Source organism: Salvelinus namaycush, chromosome 21, assembly GCF_016432855.1.
Source record: "Salvelinus namaycush isolate Seneca chromosome 21, SaNama_1.0, whole genome shotgun sequence".
NCBI lineage: Eukaryota > Metazoa > Chordata > Actinopteri > Salmoniformes > Salmonidae > Salvelinus > Salvelinus namaycush.
In genome coordinates, this window is record NC_052327.1 from 15,677,375 (window position 1) to 15,692,177 (window position 14,803).

Consider the following 14,803-nt stretch of genomic DNA (forward strand, 5'->3'; position numbering starts at 1 on the left):
TTCCCTGTCTATTTTCTTTCCTCTCCATTTTCTTCTTATCCACTCTGTCCTCTCTCCTCCTCAAATCCATCCCTCATCTCTCCTTCATCTTCACTTTCTCTTTCATTTCCTCTCACCCGCTACTTGCTGTCTCATTCCCACCTTCTTCTCTTATCTACCTCACCTCTCTCTCTTATCCACTCTTTTTGGCTCTGTCTTGCTCTCCTCAACACATTCCCATCTCCACATCTTCACTCCTATCTCTCTCTTGCTCCTACGTATCTCCACCCCTCCATTCCTCTCTTTCACACATCTCCCTCCTCACTACATCTCTTGCAACCCCTCCACTTCTCTTTCTTTCCAACCCTCTATCTTCCCCCTCTCTCTTTCTCACCATCTTTCCCTCTCTACGCCTACAACCCCTTCTCCCACCCCCTCCCTCCATACCTCTACTGCTCTCTCTTTTACCCCTCCCCGTCCACCATTCCACTTCCTTCTCTCCTTCATCCCTTCCCTTTGTCCATCCCTCCCCTCTCTCTTCCCCTCCCTCCTCCTCTCCCCACAGGTGGTGTGTGCATTGCCCAGTCTCTGAAGATCCCCAGGGAGCCCAAGCCGGGGGAGTTTGACAAGCTCATTCTGCGATTGCTTGAGACCTCCAACGCCCGAGCCGTCATCATGTTTGCCAATGAGGACGACATTAGGTGTGTGTCTCTGTCTCACACACACATACGTCCTCCTTCAGTCAGTGCACTCTAGTCGCCATCGAGTTAAAAACAGTGTTTATCCTCCATCCGTTAATCCACAAACCCTTCACTGTGGATTGAGATAACGATGTTCCGATTAACTCCGGGACACTATAGGTAAGACAGCCTGTCTATGCGGTGGAGTGCATTGTATTGCAGTTCCTTTCAGCACATAAAGAACTCTGGTTATCTCGCCTTGATCTGAATAAGATTGAATTAAGCGGCAATGATCATCTGCACATTTTAATATTAGAACTTGAATGAAAGCTCTCTCAACCGAATACCTGCAACTCGAGAGAGGGGGAGAAAAACGACATTTCTAATGCTCCTCAACCGAAAGCTCAGCACCTGAGGGTAATAACTAAACTCAGTTTTCCAAACTCCTGAGGACTGGTGTAGAGCCACACATCTTTCCTAAAATGGTTATATTAGACCGGATCTCCCTGAGGTTGAACTGAGGAGGAGTTGAGAAGGTCTGGTGAGGGTGGCTTTGCAGGAATCAAAACTGTAATATGGTTTCCTTCCACATTTACCAATTTCTTTAAATAGCTATATGGAAGCCATCAGGTTAGCAGAGCTTAGATGGATCATTGGAGATATTGGATATGTATCTCAGATTGGACAATGACAGTTGAATATCTTTCTCTCTCTCTTTATAATTGCATATTTATTTTATTCAACCCTTATTTTGATTGAGAACACATTTTTATTTACTGCAATGACCTGGGGAATAGTTATAGGGGAGAGGAGGAGGGATGAAATATCCAATTGGAAGCTGGGGACAATTAGGTGGCCATGATGGTACGGTACTAGGGCCAGATTGGGAATTTAGCCAGGACAACAGGGTTAACACCCCTACTCTTACGCTAAGTGGCATGGGATCTTTTAGCGACCACAGAGAGTCAGGACACACGTTTAATTCTCATCAAAAAGACAGTACCCTACACAGGGAAATATCCCCAATCACTGCCCTGGGGAATTGGGATCTTTTTTTAGACGAGAGGAAAGAGTGCCTCCTACTGGCTCTCCACACCACTTCCAGCAGCATCTGGTCTCCCATCCAGGACCGACCCTACTTAGCATCAGTGGCAAGCCAGTGGTGGGATGCAGGGTGGTATGCTGTTGGATGATGTTGCGGTTGGGGTCGAATATATACATGAAGTGAATCGGAATTAAGTGAATTGAAATTCAGTGAAACGAAATTCAGTGAATCGAAATTCAGTGAATCGAAATTCAGTGAATCGGAATGTAACAACTTTGTTTTCTTCTCACAGGCGTATCCTGGACGCGGCCAAACGCAACAACCAGACTGGTCACTTCCTTTGGGTTGGCTCAGACAGCTGGGGGTCCAAGATCTCCCCTGTGGTGCAGCAGGAGAAAGTGGCAGAGGGGGCCATCACCATCCTCCCCAAGAGAGCCTCCGTGGACGGTGAGAGAACAGGAGACACTGAGCCTTGTTGACCATACTCAGCAAACAATGAGAAATAATGCATGTGTTTGAAGCACTGTGAGATGTATAACACTTTTGTGTTATAGAATGTGGCTTCAGGCTGAAATAAGTTTATTTTGTCTCTGTTTTTATTCCTCTATTCAATTTTCATCCTTATCTCAGCCTTCGACCGTTACTTCCGGAGTCGCTCCCTCTCCAACAACAGAAGGAACGTGTGGTTCGCGGAATTTTGGGAAGAAAACTTTGCGTGCAAGTTAGGGATGCATGGCAAGCGACCTGGGAGCCCCAAGAAATGCACAGGTACAGCATGTTCTTTCTTAAGCACTGAGGGAAGAGCATTATCTGGGGACGAGGAAGAACCCTCCGGCAGAGGTCTGTGCGTTCCCTCAGTGCAAACCTGACTGTTTAAACAGTGCACTGCAGAGATAGGCAGTGAACAACAGAGAGACAATAGTCTGTTGCTGGCGTGTATCTTCATCCCAATGCTATACAGACCCTAACCATGATAGTCTGGACTATCTCACACCCCAGCCAATCAATGCCATGCTTTTGGTAGCCAAGAGGTGATGGATGGATGGCATAGGAGGTTGGTGGTACCTTAATTGGGAAGGACGGGCTCATGGTAATGGCCAGAGCGGAATAGGTGGAATGGTATCAAACACATCAAACACATGGTTTCCATGTGTTTGATGCCATTCCATAAGCTCTGTTCCAGCCATCATTATAACTTAGAACTCCAGTTATAGCACTGTAATTTCATTCCAGCGGAATTTCACTTTCAATATCTCTGGGAATATGTAGGGGAACGGGTTTGCTCTAGCTTGAAATGGGAAAGATCCGTATGTAGCACTCTTCGAATGTACAGTAACTCTCTGAGGCACAAACAACCATTTTGCAGAGACATGCTGTATGTCTGAAGATTTGGAGGCATGTGTTTGTGTTGAAGACCTCTGGAGACAAAGGCATCAGATCCACACATTCTGTGTAAATGTGTCTCTTTGAGTGTGTGTGTGCAGGGAAAATGTATGTACGTACATTGTGTTTGAATTCATGATATTTTTACAATAACAATTTTATTCATAAAAAAATGCAGGATGTGAGTGTATTAATGTGGCTGTGTTTGAGCTTTTTTTCGCCCCCAAAACTCTGTTTGTGTCTGGGGATATGCAGAGGCAGACGGCTGTCCGTTGCCCATATCCCAGACGACACTTATTGTTCTGACACGGTGACTTGAAGTAATGAGAATAATTATGGAGCTGTTGTCGCCGTGCTCTCTCTCTCACTCGCCCCCCCCCCTCTCCGCTCCTTATCTGCAATAGGATGCACACAACGCTGCAGTGCTGATAGATTCGTCTGTTAACAACACGGCCAGATCGCCTGATTATTATCATCTTTTTTTAAAGTCAGTAGGGAAGGCATCAAATCACGACAGCGTGACAAAAAAGGCAGTGCATTCTGTCATTAACAAAGCGGATGCGTCATGATCCAGCGAAAGCAAGTGGCACATACTAACTATTGTGTGCAGAAAATTATAAAAAGGTCTTGCACTTAAGCCGACTGAGGGAGACAGCCAGATCAGCCCGAGGGTGTTCCAAAATGAATTCCACATCACTAAGCTTAGCATATACAGCGCTTGTCTACTGAGAGTTGCATTGTGCTGACGACAATGTCCCCACTGTGTGGGCGGCAAAAAATGTAATCCTTGATGATTTTGAGGAGTTTTTCTGGAACACAGGCACTTTGGGACAAATCCTTTGGCGACATGGCAGACACACCAAACAGGATTTGGTAAACGCACGGTAAGAGTAGCCAGGCAGCAACAGGACCGAGGGGAGAAGAAAAAAGAAACACCAATCTCAGCTTTCCAAAAATACCCCCATGTTCGTATCTCCCTCCATTATAAAGCTCATGTAATTTTGCCTGGTAGACGGTTTGAAATCTGTTTGCCCCTGTCAAAAGTACTCCGGGCTTTTTCACTCTATTCTTTCCCTGGTGTGGGAGCGAGGGGAGCAGCTTGAGTACATTTTATTAGCAACTCGAGATTGAGTTTTAGTGCCGTGAGGAGAGGAGCTGCATGGGCATCTTTTATCTGGAGCTGTCGCTGTCTGCAGAGTAATCATGCAACAAGACACACGGCTGAATCAGCACCACCTCTGATCATTGTCCATATGTGTGTGTGTGTGCGCGTGTGTGTGTGCATGCTTATTTTTTTGTTTGTGGCCATTGCAATATCACACGATATCCCCATCCCTCTCGTAAACCTATAAAGAAAAGGAAAAGTGCTGACATGCTAAAGAATGCATTTTGTGTTTTGAACCAGGTGTTTGGTGCAGACATACAGTACCAGTCAAAAGATGCCAAGAGTGTGCAAAGCTGCCATCAAGGCAAAGGGTGGCTACTTTGAAGAATCTCACATTTTAAATATATTTAGATTTTATAACGACACAAGGCGAGACCCTGATGCAGACACAGGAGGCAGATGGTTTGAGTCTCTGATATTTATTGAACAACGAGGGGCAGGCAAGAGGCAGGTCAAAGACAGGCAAGAGTTCATAACCAGGTCAGAGTCCAAACAGTACAGGGCGGCAGGCAGGCTTGAGGTCAGGCCTAGGCAGAATGGTCAGGCAGGCGGGCTCAGTGTCAGGGCAGGCAAAAGGTCAGAGCCGGGAGGACTAGAAAAGAGAGACTAGGAAAAACAGGAGCTTGGAAAAACGCTGGTTGACTTGGCAAGACAGGACGAACTGGCAACAGACAAACAGAGAACACAGGTATAAATACACTGAGGGTAATAGGGAAGATGGGTGACACCTTGAGGGGGGTGAAGACAATCACAAGGACAGGTGAAACAGATCAGGGTGTGACAGATTTTCTTTAACACTTTTTTGGTTACTACATGATTCCATATGTGTTATTTCATAGTTTTGATGTCTTCACTATTATTCTACAATGTAGAAAATAGTAAAAATAAAGAAAAGCCCTAGATTGAGTAAGTGTGTCCAAACATTTGACTGGTACTGTTTATGAACATTTGCATGTGTACTGACAGTATGTGTGTGTATGTGTATCTGTCGATGCAAGCAAATGTGTGTACAGACATGTGTGTCATCACATAGACGGAGTAAACAGGAAACCGTGAAATGGATGCACCTTCGTTGGCATACAGTAAGTGCTCTCAGACATTAACATCAGATACTGTATCCTGTGAAATGTCAATGATGTTTGATTTAGCGTTGCGTCACAGCTATGCTCTCTTCTCTCATTACATCCTATGTGAGGCTAAGGTTTAGTCATACTGCAGTGCAAAGTGCCATTATACAATCACAGATGTATCCACTTGCTTCTTATGTAGTTCTTACCCGGCAGTGTTTCCTCTTCACTGGTGGAACAGCTCTATAGTTTCTCCTACCTTGAAGCCACAAATACAGAACTGAAGCCATAGAAGTCATGGTACAAAAGCTGTTCTCCACTGGGAAATGGAAAGAGTCATAGGATCAACAGACATTTATGCACCAAGTAGTGGTACACGATCCACTGCAATGTGATATAATGCAGAACTAGTGGGTCACTTCAACAACTAAAATAAATTGTTTGGTTCTTTGAAAGTGTGTCTGTGTGTCAAGTAGGTCAGGCGTCTTAAGTGCTCTGTTAAATTATAATTGCTCTGCGTTGCAAACTCCTCATTTAGTTCTCTGTTACTCAGTTTTTCAGTATCTTGCGGTGATAACATTGAATACTATGTGAGCACTTATCTTTTGTAGTGGAGGAGAGGGAATCAAAAGGAACTCAATATCGAACGGGATATACTTCAGCTCTATGGTGCAAATGTTCTCTGGTTTTGACACGTCATATATTAAATGGAGGTTTTCACGCAATTAAATAGCTGTCACTTCATATTACAAACTGTCATTTTTTGTTATTTCTTGACAGAACTCCAGGGGCAACATCAATCTCATCCTCATCAATGTTAAAGCCAAAATGGCAGTGAATTCTATACAGTGATAACGATTTCCAATGAACCCTTACTGTATTGCCTGTGTTCCTTATTCTTTCTAGTGTTTTGTTACATTGTATGTCTTCAGGCTATTTGGGCATTTTGGTCCATAAATCACAGTAAATAAGGGGTAAACACCCTTTTGTGGTCCTATTGATTTCCATGTATTAGTCTGAAAGAGAGAGTGAGAGAGGGGGGTGGGTAGAGAGAGAGGGGAGAGAAAGAGAGAGGGGGGAAGAGACAGAGAGAGTCACTTGAGGGAAAATTAGAACATGCTCTATGGCTTTGTGGGGGTGGTCTTGAAGGGCCTTGATCATTGATGGTAATTAATCAGGATAATTAAATATCTTTATTGACACAATGGCCTAAGGTCAGAGGGCACGGTGTCTACATTCCATCATGCTGTCCGTGTGCCGCTGGTGATATTGTCAGCATTCGTCTCTGGTGTTGAGCTGTAGACATGTTCACAGGCTGTACAGTAGCTCTAAGCACCTAATTTCCCATATATTTTTTTAAACATTTGTTTAACTAGGCAAGTCAGTTAAGAACAAATTCTTATTTTCAATGATGGCCTAGGAACAGTGGGTTAACTGCCTTGTTCAGAGGCAGAACAGATTTTTACCTTGTCAGCTCAGTGATTCGATCTTGCAACCTTTCGGTTACTAGTCCAACGCTCTAACCACTAGGCTACTTGCCACCCCCGAATGAGTGTGTCCATTGTTTTTTAAAGCAATACAATAACTTAATTATGCCCTCCTACCACTCATCCAAGCAAGGAAATCCATGCAATGACTGCAGATAGTTTTTTCCCCCTCCCCTTTGTTCCTACTGTTAATGTCATCATATTTTCCCCGGTATAGTAATGTGATTTCAATAGAACTAAGCACATAGGCACTTAGTCAAAATGAACAATTGAATAAAAAAATAACTAGTGTTTCAATTAAATATTGGTATACCTACTACAGTCACAGCCAAAATTGTTAAAAGATTAGCAAAAAAAGACTATATAAAATAAATAATACAAATACTGAGCTAAGCTCCAACATTTTATTATATTTTTTTATTGTATTAATTTTGTTTAACAAGTAATGTAATTTTTTCTCAAAAAGATAAGTGTCAAAATAATTTTTGTTACTTTGTGCACCCTCCCCTTGCAAGGATAACGGCACTAAACGTTTTTTTATAATGTTTTATGAGATTGGAGAACACATTGGGAAGTCTCTTGTCACTGTCATTAAAGTTTTTTCTCTCACAACCTTTCCAAAGAGCCTATTGGCATGCAAGTGGCGTCAATCTTGGTGAACCAAAGATTCAACCAATTTCTGTAATTCTCCAACTGTGGCCCTTTGCCTCCAGAATCATCTTCCTCACTGTGCGTGGGGACAAGTTACGCATGTGACCTCTACCGGGTAAGGTTACCACTGTTCCAGTGGTTTTGAACTTCGTAATTATTGAGCTAATAGTGGTATATTTAGTTGTTTCGCTATTGTTTTCTACATGGTCAAAACCATTTGTCTTTTTCCATTTGAGAGTTTTTTGCCTTTCCCCATGGTGATGGATAACAAATGGATTTTGCATGCATGATACTTCATTTTAGTGGTGCCAATCATTTAGACACATATCTTTTTGAGAGAAAAAAAGACTACCTTTTAAACAAAATATCTTCCTGTGCGTCACGATCTTGGAAATGAGCGGACCAAGGCGCAGCGTGAGTATAGTTTCACATATTTATTTAAGTGAAACTAACAAAACAAAATAACAAACCTTACAAAGACCGTGATGATGTAGTGCCAAAGCACACTAACAAACAATCAATATCCCACAAATGCAGGTGGGGGAAAAGCCTACCTAAATATGATCCCCAATTAGAGGCAACGATTACCAGCTGCCTCTAATTGGGAACCACACAAACCACCAACCTAAAAATCTAAACACTAGATAACCCCCCAGTCACGCTCTGACCTAAACACCATAGAGAACCGAGGGCTCTCTATGGTCAGGGCGTGACACTGTGAGCGATTTGTTAGTATAAAATATAATTTCAATTTTTTTCTTGCATACAATATAGCTCAGTATTTTTATAATTTTTTTGATAAAAAATGTTTTGCTCATCTCATCAAGGGTTACACACAGTAACACAGCAATGCGATGGAGTATTTCCCCTTGTTTTTGGCCACAGCTTGTTTTTGTCCACAGCTCACATATTTCAATTTCGCTTTCCTATTATGCTTTCCTATTTCCTACACACTTGTCCACAGATGGCCTGAGCTTTCAATGTTTACGGCACAATCACTTCATGCCTCCAGTTATGACTTTCTGATGTGTACTACTCATAGCGTATTCTAACCTTGAACAATGGCAGTAAGAATAGAAAACTAAGCCGGAACAAGTTTGGTACGATTGCAGCTTTAACCAACAATGTGGATCAGAATCAATGCATACTGCCCTGAGACAAAGAAAGCAGGTGGATGTCAATTGGACTTAATTATAAATATTTTATTACAGATTTCTACTTTGATGCACTACCTCAGCCAAGCAAAGTAACCAATTTGTATCCTCTTTCGAAAAAGGTTGCTACTGTTCTCTTCCCCTTTTTTAAATTGTATTTAACCAGGCAAGTCAGTTAAGAACAAATTATTATTTACAATTGACGGCCTACCCCATACAAACCCAGATGACACTGGGTCAATTGTGCACCGTCCTATGGGACTCCCAATCATGGCCAGTTGTGATACAGCCTGGTATTGAATCCGGGTCTGTAATGACGCCTCTAGCACTGAGATGCAGTGCCTTAGACCGCTGTGCCACTCGGGAGCCCCCTTCAAGCATGCAAAGATACAAAATACTGAACAAATTCCCTGAAAGAGGTTGGAGTCACATGAAAGCTTACTCTTGGCAGACATTTTGTCCTGCCCATTTGATGCCACATCTTTGCACTCGTGTGCTTGATTCCAAACATATCCAGATCAAACGCAATCTTGACAAAAACCCAGTCTGTCGCACTTTCCCTCGATTTTTGTCTACTGGTTCTCTTCCATCTAATGATTTGGCTTCTTGATTTGAAAGCAGAGTGACAGTCAGGGGAGAAGTCGCCTTCTATTGGAGGTTGGAGATGGAAGCTAAGTGCACAGCGCTCAGGAACATTTTGGAAAGTAGACTTTTGATTAGGGATTTTCTTCAAAGAGTCTTATAGGGTAATATGTTACATCTTCCGCCAGACATCTTCCCAAGCTTGTTATAGTATCAAAGGCCTGCTCTTGACATTCCCCTTTGAAAGTAATGGCGAAACACCAGCCAATCTCTTAGGAGAGATATTGTGGGTCGGATAGTATATAGGTCTGACTTACTGTACAGTCGTGGCCAAAAGTTTTGAGAATCACGCAAATATTAATTTTCACAAAGTCTGCTGCCTCAGTTTGTATGATGGCAATTTGCATATACTCCAGAATGTTATGAAGAGTGATCAGATGAATTGCAATTAATTGTAAATTCCCTCTTTGCTATGCAAATCAACTGAATCTCAAAAAAACATTTCCACTGCAATTCTGCCCTGCCACAAAAGGACCAGCTGACATCATGTCAGAGATTCTCTCGTTAACACCGGTGTGAGTGTTGACGAGGACAAGGCTGAAGATCATTCTGTCATGCTGATTGAGTTCGAATAACAGACTGGAAGTGTCACGTTCCTGACCTGTTTTCCTTTGTTATGTATTTGTTTTAGTTGGTCAGGGCGTGAGTTGGGTGGGTTGGTCTAGGTTTGTTTTTCTATGTTGGGATTTTGTGTTCGGCCTGGTATGATTCTCAATCAGAGACAGGTGTGTATCGTTGTCCCTGATTGAGAGTCATACTAAGGCAGCCAGGGTTTCACTGGTGTTTTGTGGGTGTTTGTTTCCTGTGTCAGTGTTTGGGCCACACAGGACTGTTTTCAGGTTAGTCACGTTTGTAGAGTTTCGTAATTTGTAGTGTTTGTTGTTTGTTCATTAAAACATGAATACCTACTACTCCGCATCTTGGTCCGATCCATGCTCCTCCTCGTCTGAGGAGGAGAACGACTACGACAACCTTAACAGGAAGCTTCAAAAGGAGGGTGGTGCTTGGAATCATTGTTTTTCCTCTGTCAACCATGGTTACTTGCAAGGAAACACGTGCCGTCATCATTGCTTTGCACAAAAGGGCTTCACAGGTAAGTATTTTGCTGCCAGTAAGATTGCACCTAAATCAACCATTTATCGGATCATTATGAACTTCAAGGAGAGCGGTTCAATTGTTGTGAAGAAGGCTTCAGGGCGCCCAAGAAAGTCCAGCAAGCACCAGGACCGTCTCCTAAAGTTGATTCAGCTGCGGGATCGGGGCACAACCAGTACAGAGCTTGCTCAGGAATGGCAGCAAGCAGGTGTGAGTGCATCTGCACGCACAGTGAGGCGAAGACTTTTGGAGGATTGCCTGGTGTCAAGAAGGGCAGCAAAGAAGTCACTTCTCTCCAGGATAAACATCAGGGACAGACTGATATTCTGCAAAAGGTACAGGGATTGGACTGCTGAGGACTGGGGTAAAGTCATTTTCTCTGATGAATCCCCTTTCCGATTGTTTGGGGCATCCGGAAAAAAGCTTGCCCGGAGAAGACAAGGTGAGCGCTACCATAAGTCCTGTGTCATGCCAACAGTAAAGCATCCTGAGACCATTCATGTGTGGGGTTGCTTCTCAGCCAAGGGAGTGAGCTCACTCACAATTTTGCCTAAGAACACAGCCATGAATAAAGAATGGTACCAACACATCCTCCGAGAGCAACTTCTCCCAACCATCCGGGAACAGTTCGGTGACGAACAATGCCTTTTCCAGCATGATGGCGCACCTTGCCATAAGGCAAAAATGATAACTAAGTGACTCGGGGAACAAAACATAGATATTTTGGGTCCATGGCCAGGAAACTCCCCAGACCTTAATCCCATTGAGAACTTGTGGTCAATCCTCAAGAGGCGGGTGGACAAACAAAACCCCACAAATTCTGACAAACTCCAAGCATTGATTATGCAAGAATGGGCTGCCATCAGTCAGGATGTGGCCCAGAAGTTAATTGACAGCATGCCAGGGTGGATTGTAGAGGTCTTGAAAAAGAAGGGTCAACACTGCAAATATTGACTCTTTGCATCAACTTCATGTAATTGTCAATAAAAGCCTTTGACACTTATGAAATGCTTGTAATTATGCTTCAGTATTCCATAGTAACATCTGACAAAAATATTTAAAGACTCTGAAGCAGCAAACTTTGTGAAAATTAATATTTGTGTCATTCTCAAAACTTTTGGCTATGACTGTACACTGGCCATTAACATTCTACCTGTAGATTTTCAGCCCAACACTAATCTAGTGCACCTGATTCTAATAATTAGCTGCTTGATAAACTGAATCGGATTAGTTATAACTGAGGTTGGAGTAAAAACCTACAGGAGAGTAGTTCTCCAGAAACAGGGTTGGAGAGCACTGGTCTACATTTACTGGATTAGACAGGACAATAGGGCTTTGAAGGCTTTGGAATGAATAGCCTTACATTTATATTTTTTATAGGCCTAGTATAGGCACTCGGTAAAGTCAGACGGTTGTAGGAAATAGATCAACATCTTGGACAGAATACAGTCATAAAAACAATGAACCCAGATAAGAGCGAAAAATAAGTGGAACAGGTAGTCTGAGGACTTTTAATAGCGGCCAGAAGTGTCCTGCCAGTATCCTGCCAAATTCATTAGGGCTACTTCCTCCTTGCCAAGAAACAGGAGATCTGACAAGGATATGCAAATACCATGCCTGATTTGTATATCTCATTAATTGCTAACATATACATTTTCTATGTAGAAAAAAAGACAAAAACACACATCAACTCCCACCTCCCTTCACGGCATTCGTAGCAGGCTGCTGTAATTCAAATAGAGACATGTGCATGGCAACAAAATACGCTGGGCCAGTGTGTAATTGCACATTTGCTAGTTTAAAAGCTTTCTAAATATTAAATATCTTAATGAGCAAAACAGAAAGTCATTAGCAGAGCCCCTGTGAATGGAATTATATACAGTGCCTTATTAAAGTATTCAGACCGCTTGACTTTTTCCACGTTTTGTTATTTATTTACTTATTCTAAAATGGATTACATAAAACCATTTCCTCAGCAATCTACACACAATACCCTATAATGACGAAGCAAAAACAGGTTTTTAGACATTTTTGCAAAGTTATAAAAAAACTAAAACAGAATACCTTATTTACATAAGTTTTCAGACCCTTTGCTATGAGACTTGAAATTGAGCTCAGGTGCATCCTGTTTCCATTGATCATTATTGAAGAAGACCCAAGAAGACCCAAGGCTGTAATCGCTGCCAAAGGTGCTTCAACAAAGTACTGAGTAAAGGGTCTGAATACTTGCGTAAATGTTATATTTCAGTTCATTTGCAAAAATTTATAGAAAACAGTTTTTTCTTTGTCATTATAGGGTTTTGTGCGTAGATTGATGAAGAAAAAACCAATGTATTCCATTTTAGAATAAGTCTAACATAACAAAATGTGGAAAAGGTCAAGAGGTCTGAATTCTTTCCGAATGCACTGTACCTACCGAAGCTTTGATTGCACTGATCATGTCAATATCATACTTTCAAAATCTTAGCTAGCAAGCTAGACAGGCGGTCATCATCATGAATCAAGTCGATAATCTACTGGCAAATTATTTTCAATGATGATGAGAAATTATACATAAAACGTATCGGTGACATAAACATTACACAACAAGTTGGAAAACGTAATATAACAATGAGTGGTTTGGAAGGAATCAATGGCTAACTGCAAGCTTTGCAAAGCAATCACTAGCCTGCTATTCAGTGGAGTGGGTGTGTGGTCCTAGTCTGGGTTTAAGGGTCTCTTTTCCAATCTTAAATGGATAAACATTCACATGCAACACCATGGGCCAGAAAAGGTTGAATACATTGGCGATGCTGTCAATCCAGCATGACTTCTGCCATGTTCAAAACAACTGGAAACTTGGAACTGGCAAATCTTCAGTGACTTCAGTGAGTTCAAGACAACTGGGAACTCAGAAAAAACGAGCTCCAACTGGTAAAATACGTAATCCAACTCGGAATTCTAAGTCGGAAACTCGGGCCTCTTTCTAGAGCTCCGACCTGAAGATCACTTTCCGACCTGATTCAACCTGGTTTTTTTTCAGTTGTCAGTTGTTTTGAAAGTACCATAAATCCAGAGAATGCCCGACTTTGATGACAAAGTTTGATGACAAAATTTACCCACAAGAAGAACCGCCGCGCCACCTTCCTGTTCAAGTGAGCACAGCAGAACAAGGTGACTCCAAAAAATGTATTGTATGCTGCTGCATAAATTATGTAATATGCCAGGGAGATATTTATACTGTAGCTAAGAAAGTAAGCTGTTAGTACCCCATGTGCCTCACCTTAATAATGTGGTCAATTTCACCCTTATAATTTAGCCTACTGTTCTGACTTGGTGGTGCATATGTAGCCTATAGCCTGTTTTAGAGAAATGTAATCATTGAATATTGTAAGAGTGTTCATTGTCTGCTTAAATGCCCCCTCTATTTATCCTATGGCTCTGACTTTGTGTACATAGAGAATATTGTAAGAATGGCCCATGTTCTGATTTCTGTTGCTGTCCGTCCTAGCTCGCTGATTAATGTCTTATTCAACATTTTGGATTGTCCCTTATCCTCTTGTTGTTCCATGATGTATAGTTTGTACATCTCAATTGTTGTAGAAACCACATTTGTTAAAGCAAATCAGCCATATCAGCTGTTTTTAAAGGCAGTAAATTAAGCTGAATTTACTGTTTCACTGCAAGACAAGGCTCTGCTGAAAGCCATGTTTACCGGTAACAAGGATTCATTCCATGGTGCTGAAAAGAAAGCTCTTCTGTTGGGAGAGCTTTGTGTAGGCCTTAACAGTTTGTGGGTACCAATTGTCACTGTTATATTGCAATTAATGTATTGTTTAGTGTTGTGTAGTGGCTTTTCTGGCATGCATCCCACATTGCCCCACCAAGATTTACATGCTAAAATCGCCACTTGAGGTCACAAAAGCTCGGAGAACAGGACAGCCAAGTGGTGAAGCACGTAGCGCGTAAAAATCATCTGTCCTTGGTTGCAACACTCACTACCAAGTTCCAAACGGCCTCTGAAAGCAACGCCAGCACAATAACTATTCGTCGGGAGCTTCATGAAATGGGTTTCCATTGTCGAGCAGCTGCACACAAGCCTAACATCACCATGCGCAATGTCAAGCGTCGGCTGGAGAGGTGTAAAGCTCTCCACCATTGGACTCTGGAGCAGTACAAACGAGTTCTCTGGAGTGATGAATCACGCTTCACCATCTGGTAGTCCGACTGATTAATCTGTTTTTTGTGGATGTCAGGAGAACGCTACCTGCCCAATGCCTAGTGCCAACTGTACAGTTTGGTAAAGGAGGAATAATGGTCTGGGGCTGTTTTTCATGGTTCGGGCTAGGCCCCTTAGTTCCAGTGAAGGGAAATCTTAACGCTACCGCATACAATGATGTTCAGGACCAGTGGTCACCAACCGTTTCTGAGTCAAGATCACTTTCGCAGTCAAAAAGCAAGCTGAGATCTACTGCT

The 14,803-nt window shown here is 42.4% G+C and overlaps 1 protein-coding gene across 2 annotated transcripts in view; it reads left to right on the forward strand.

The window, feature by feature from the left end:
* LOC120066625 (metabotropic glutamate receptor 8-like) overlaps positions 1–14,803 on the forward strand; it is a 230,704-nt gene that overhangs the window by 169,924 nt on the left and 45,977 nt on the right. For both annotated transcript variants that reach the window (XM_039018051.1, XM_039018052.1), the window contains exons 3-5: positions 545–680; positions 1,997–2,151; positions 2,335–2,472. In XM_039018051.1, the coding sequence (XP_038873979.1) occupies positions 545–680; positions 1,997–2,151; positions 2,335–2,472 (429 nt within the window). The remainder of the gene's footprint in view (positions 1–544; positions 681–1,996; positions 2,152–2,334; positions 2,473–14,803) is intronic.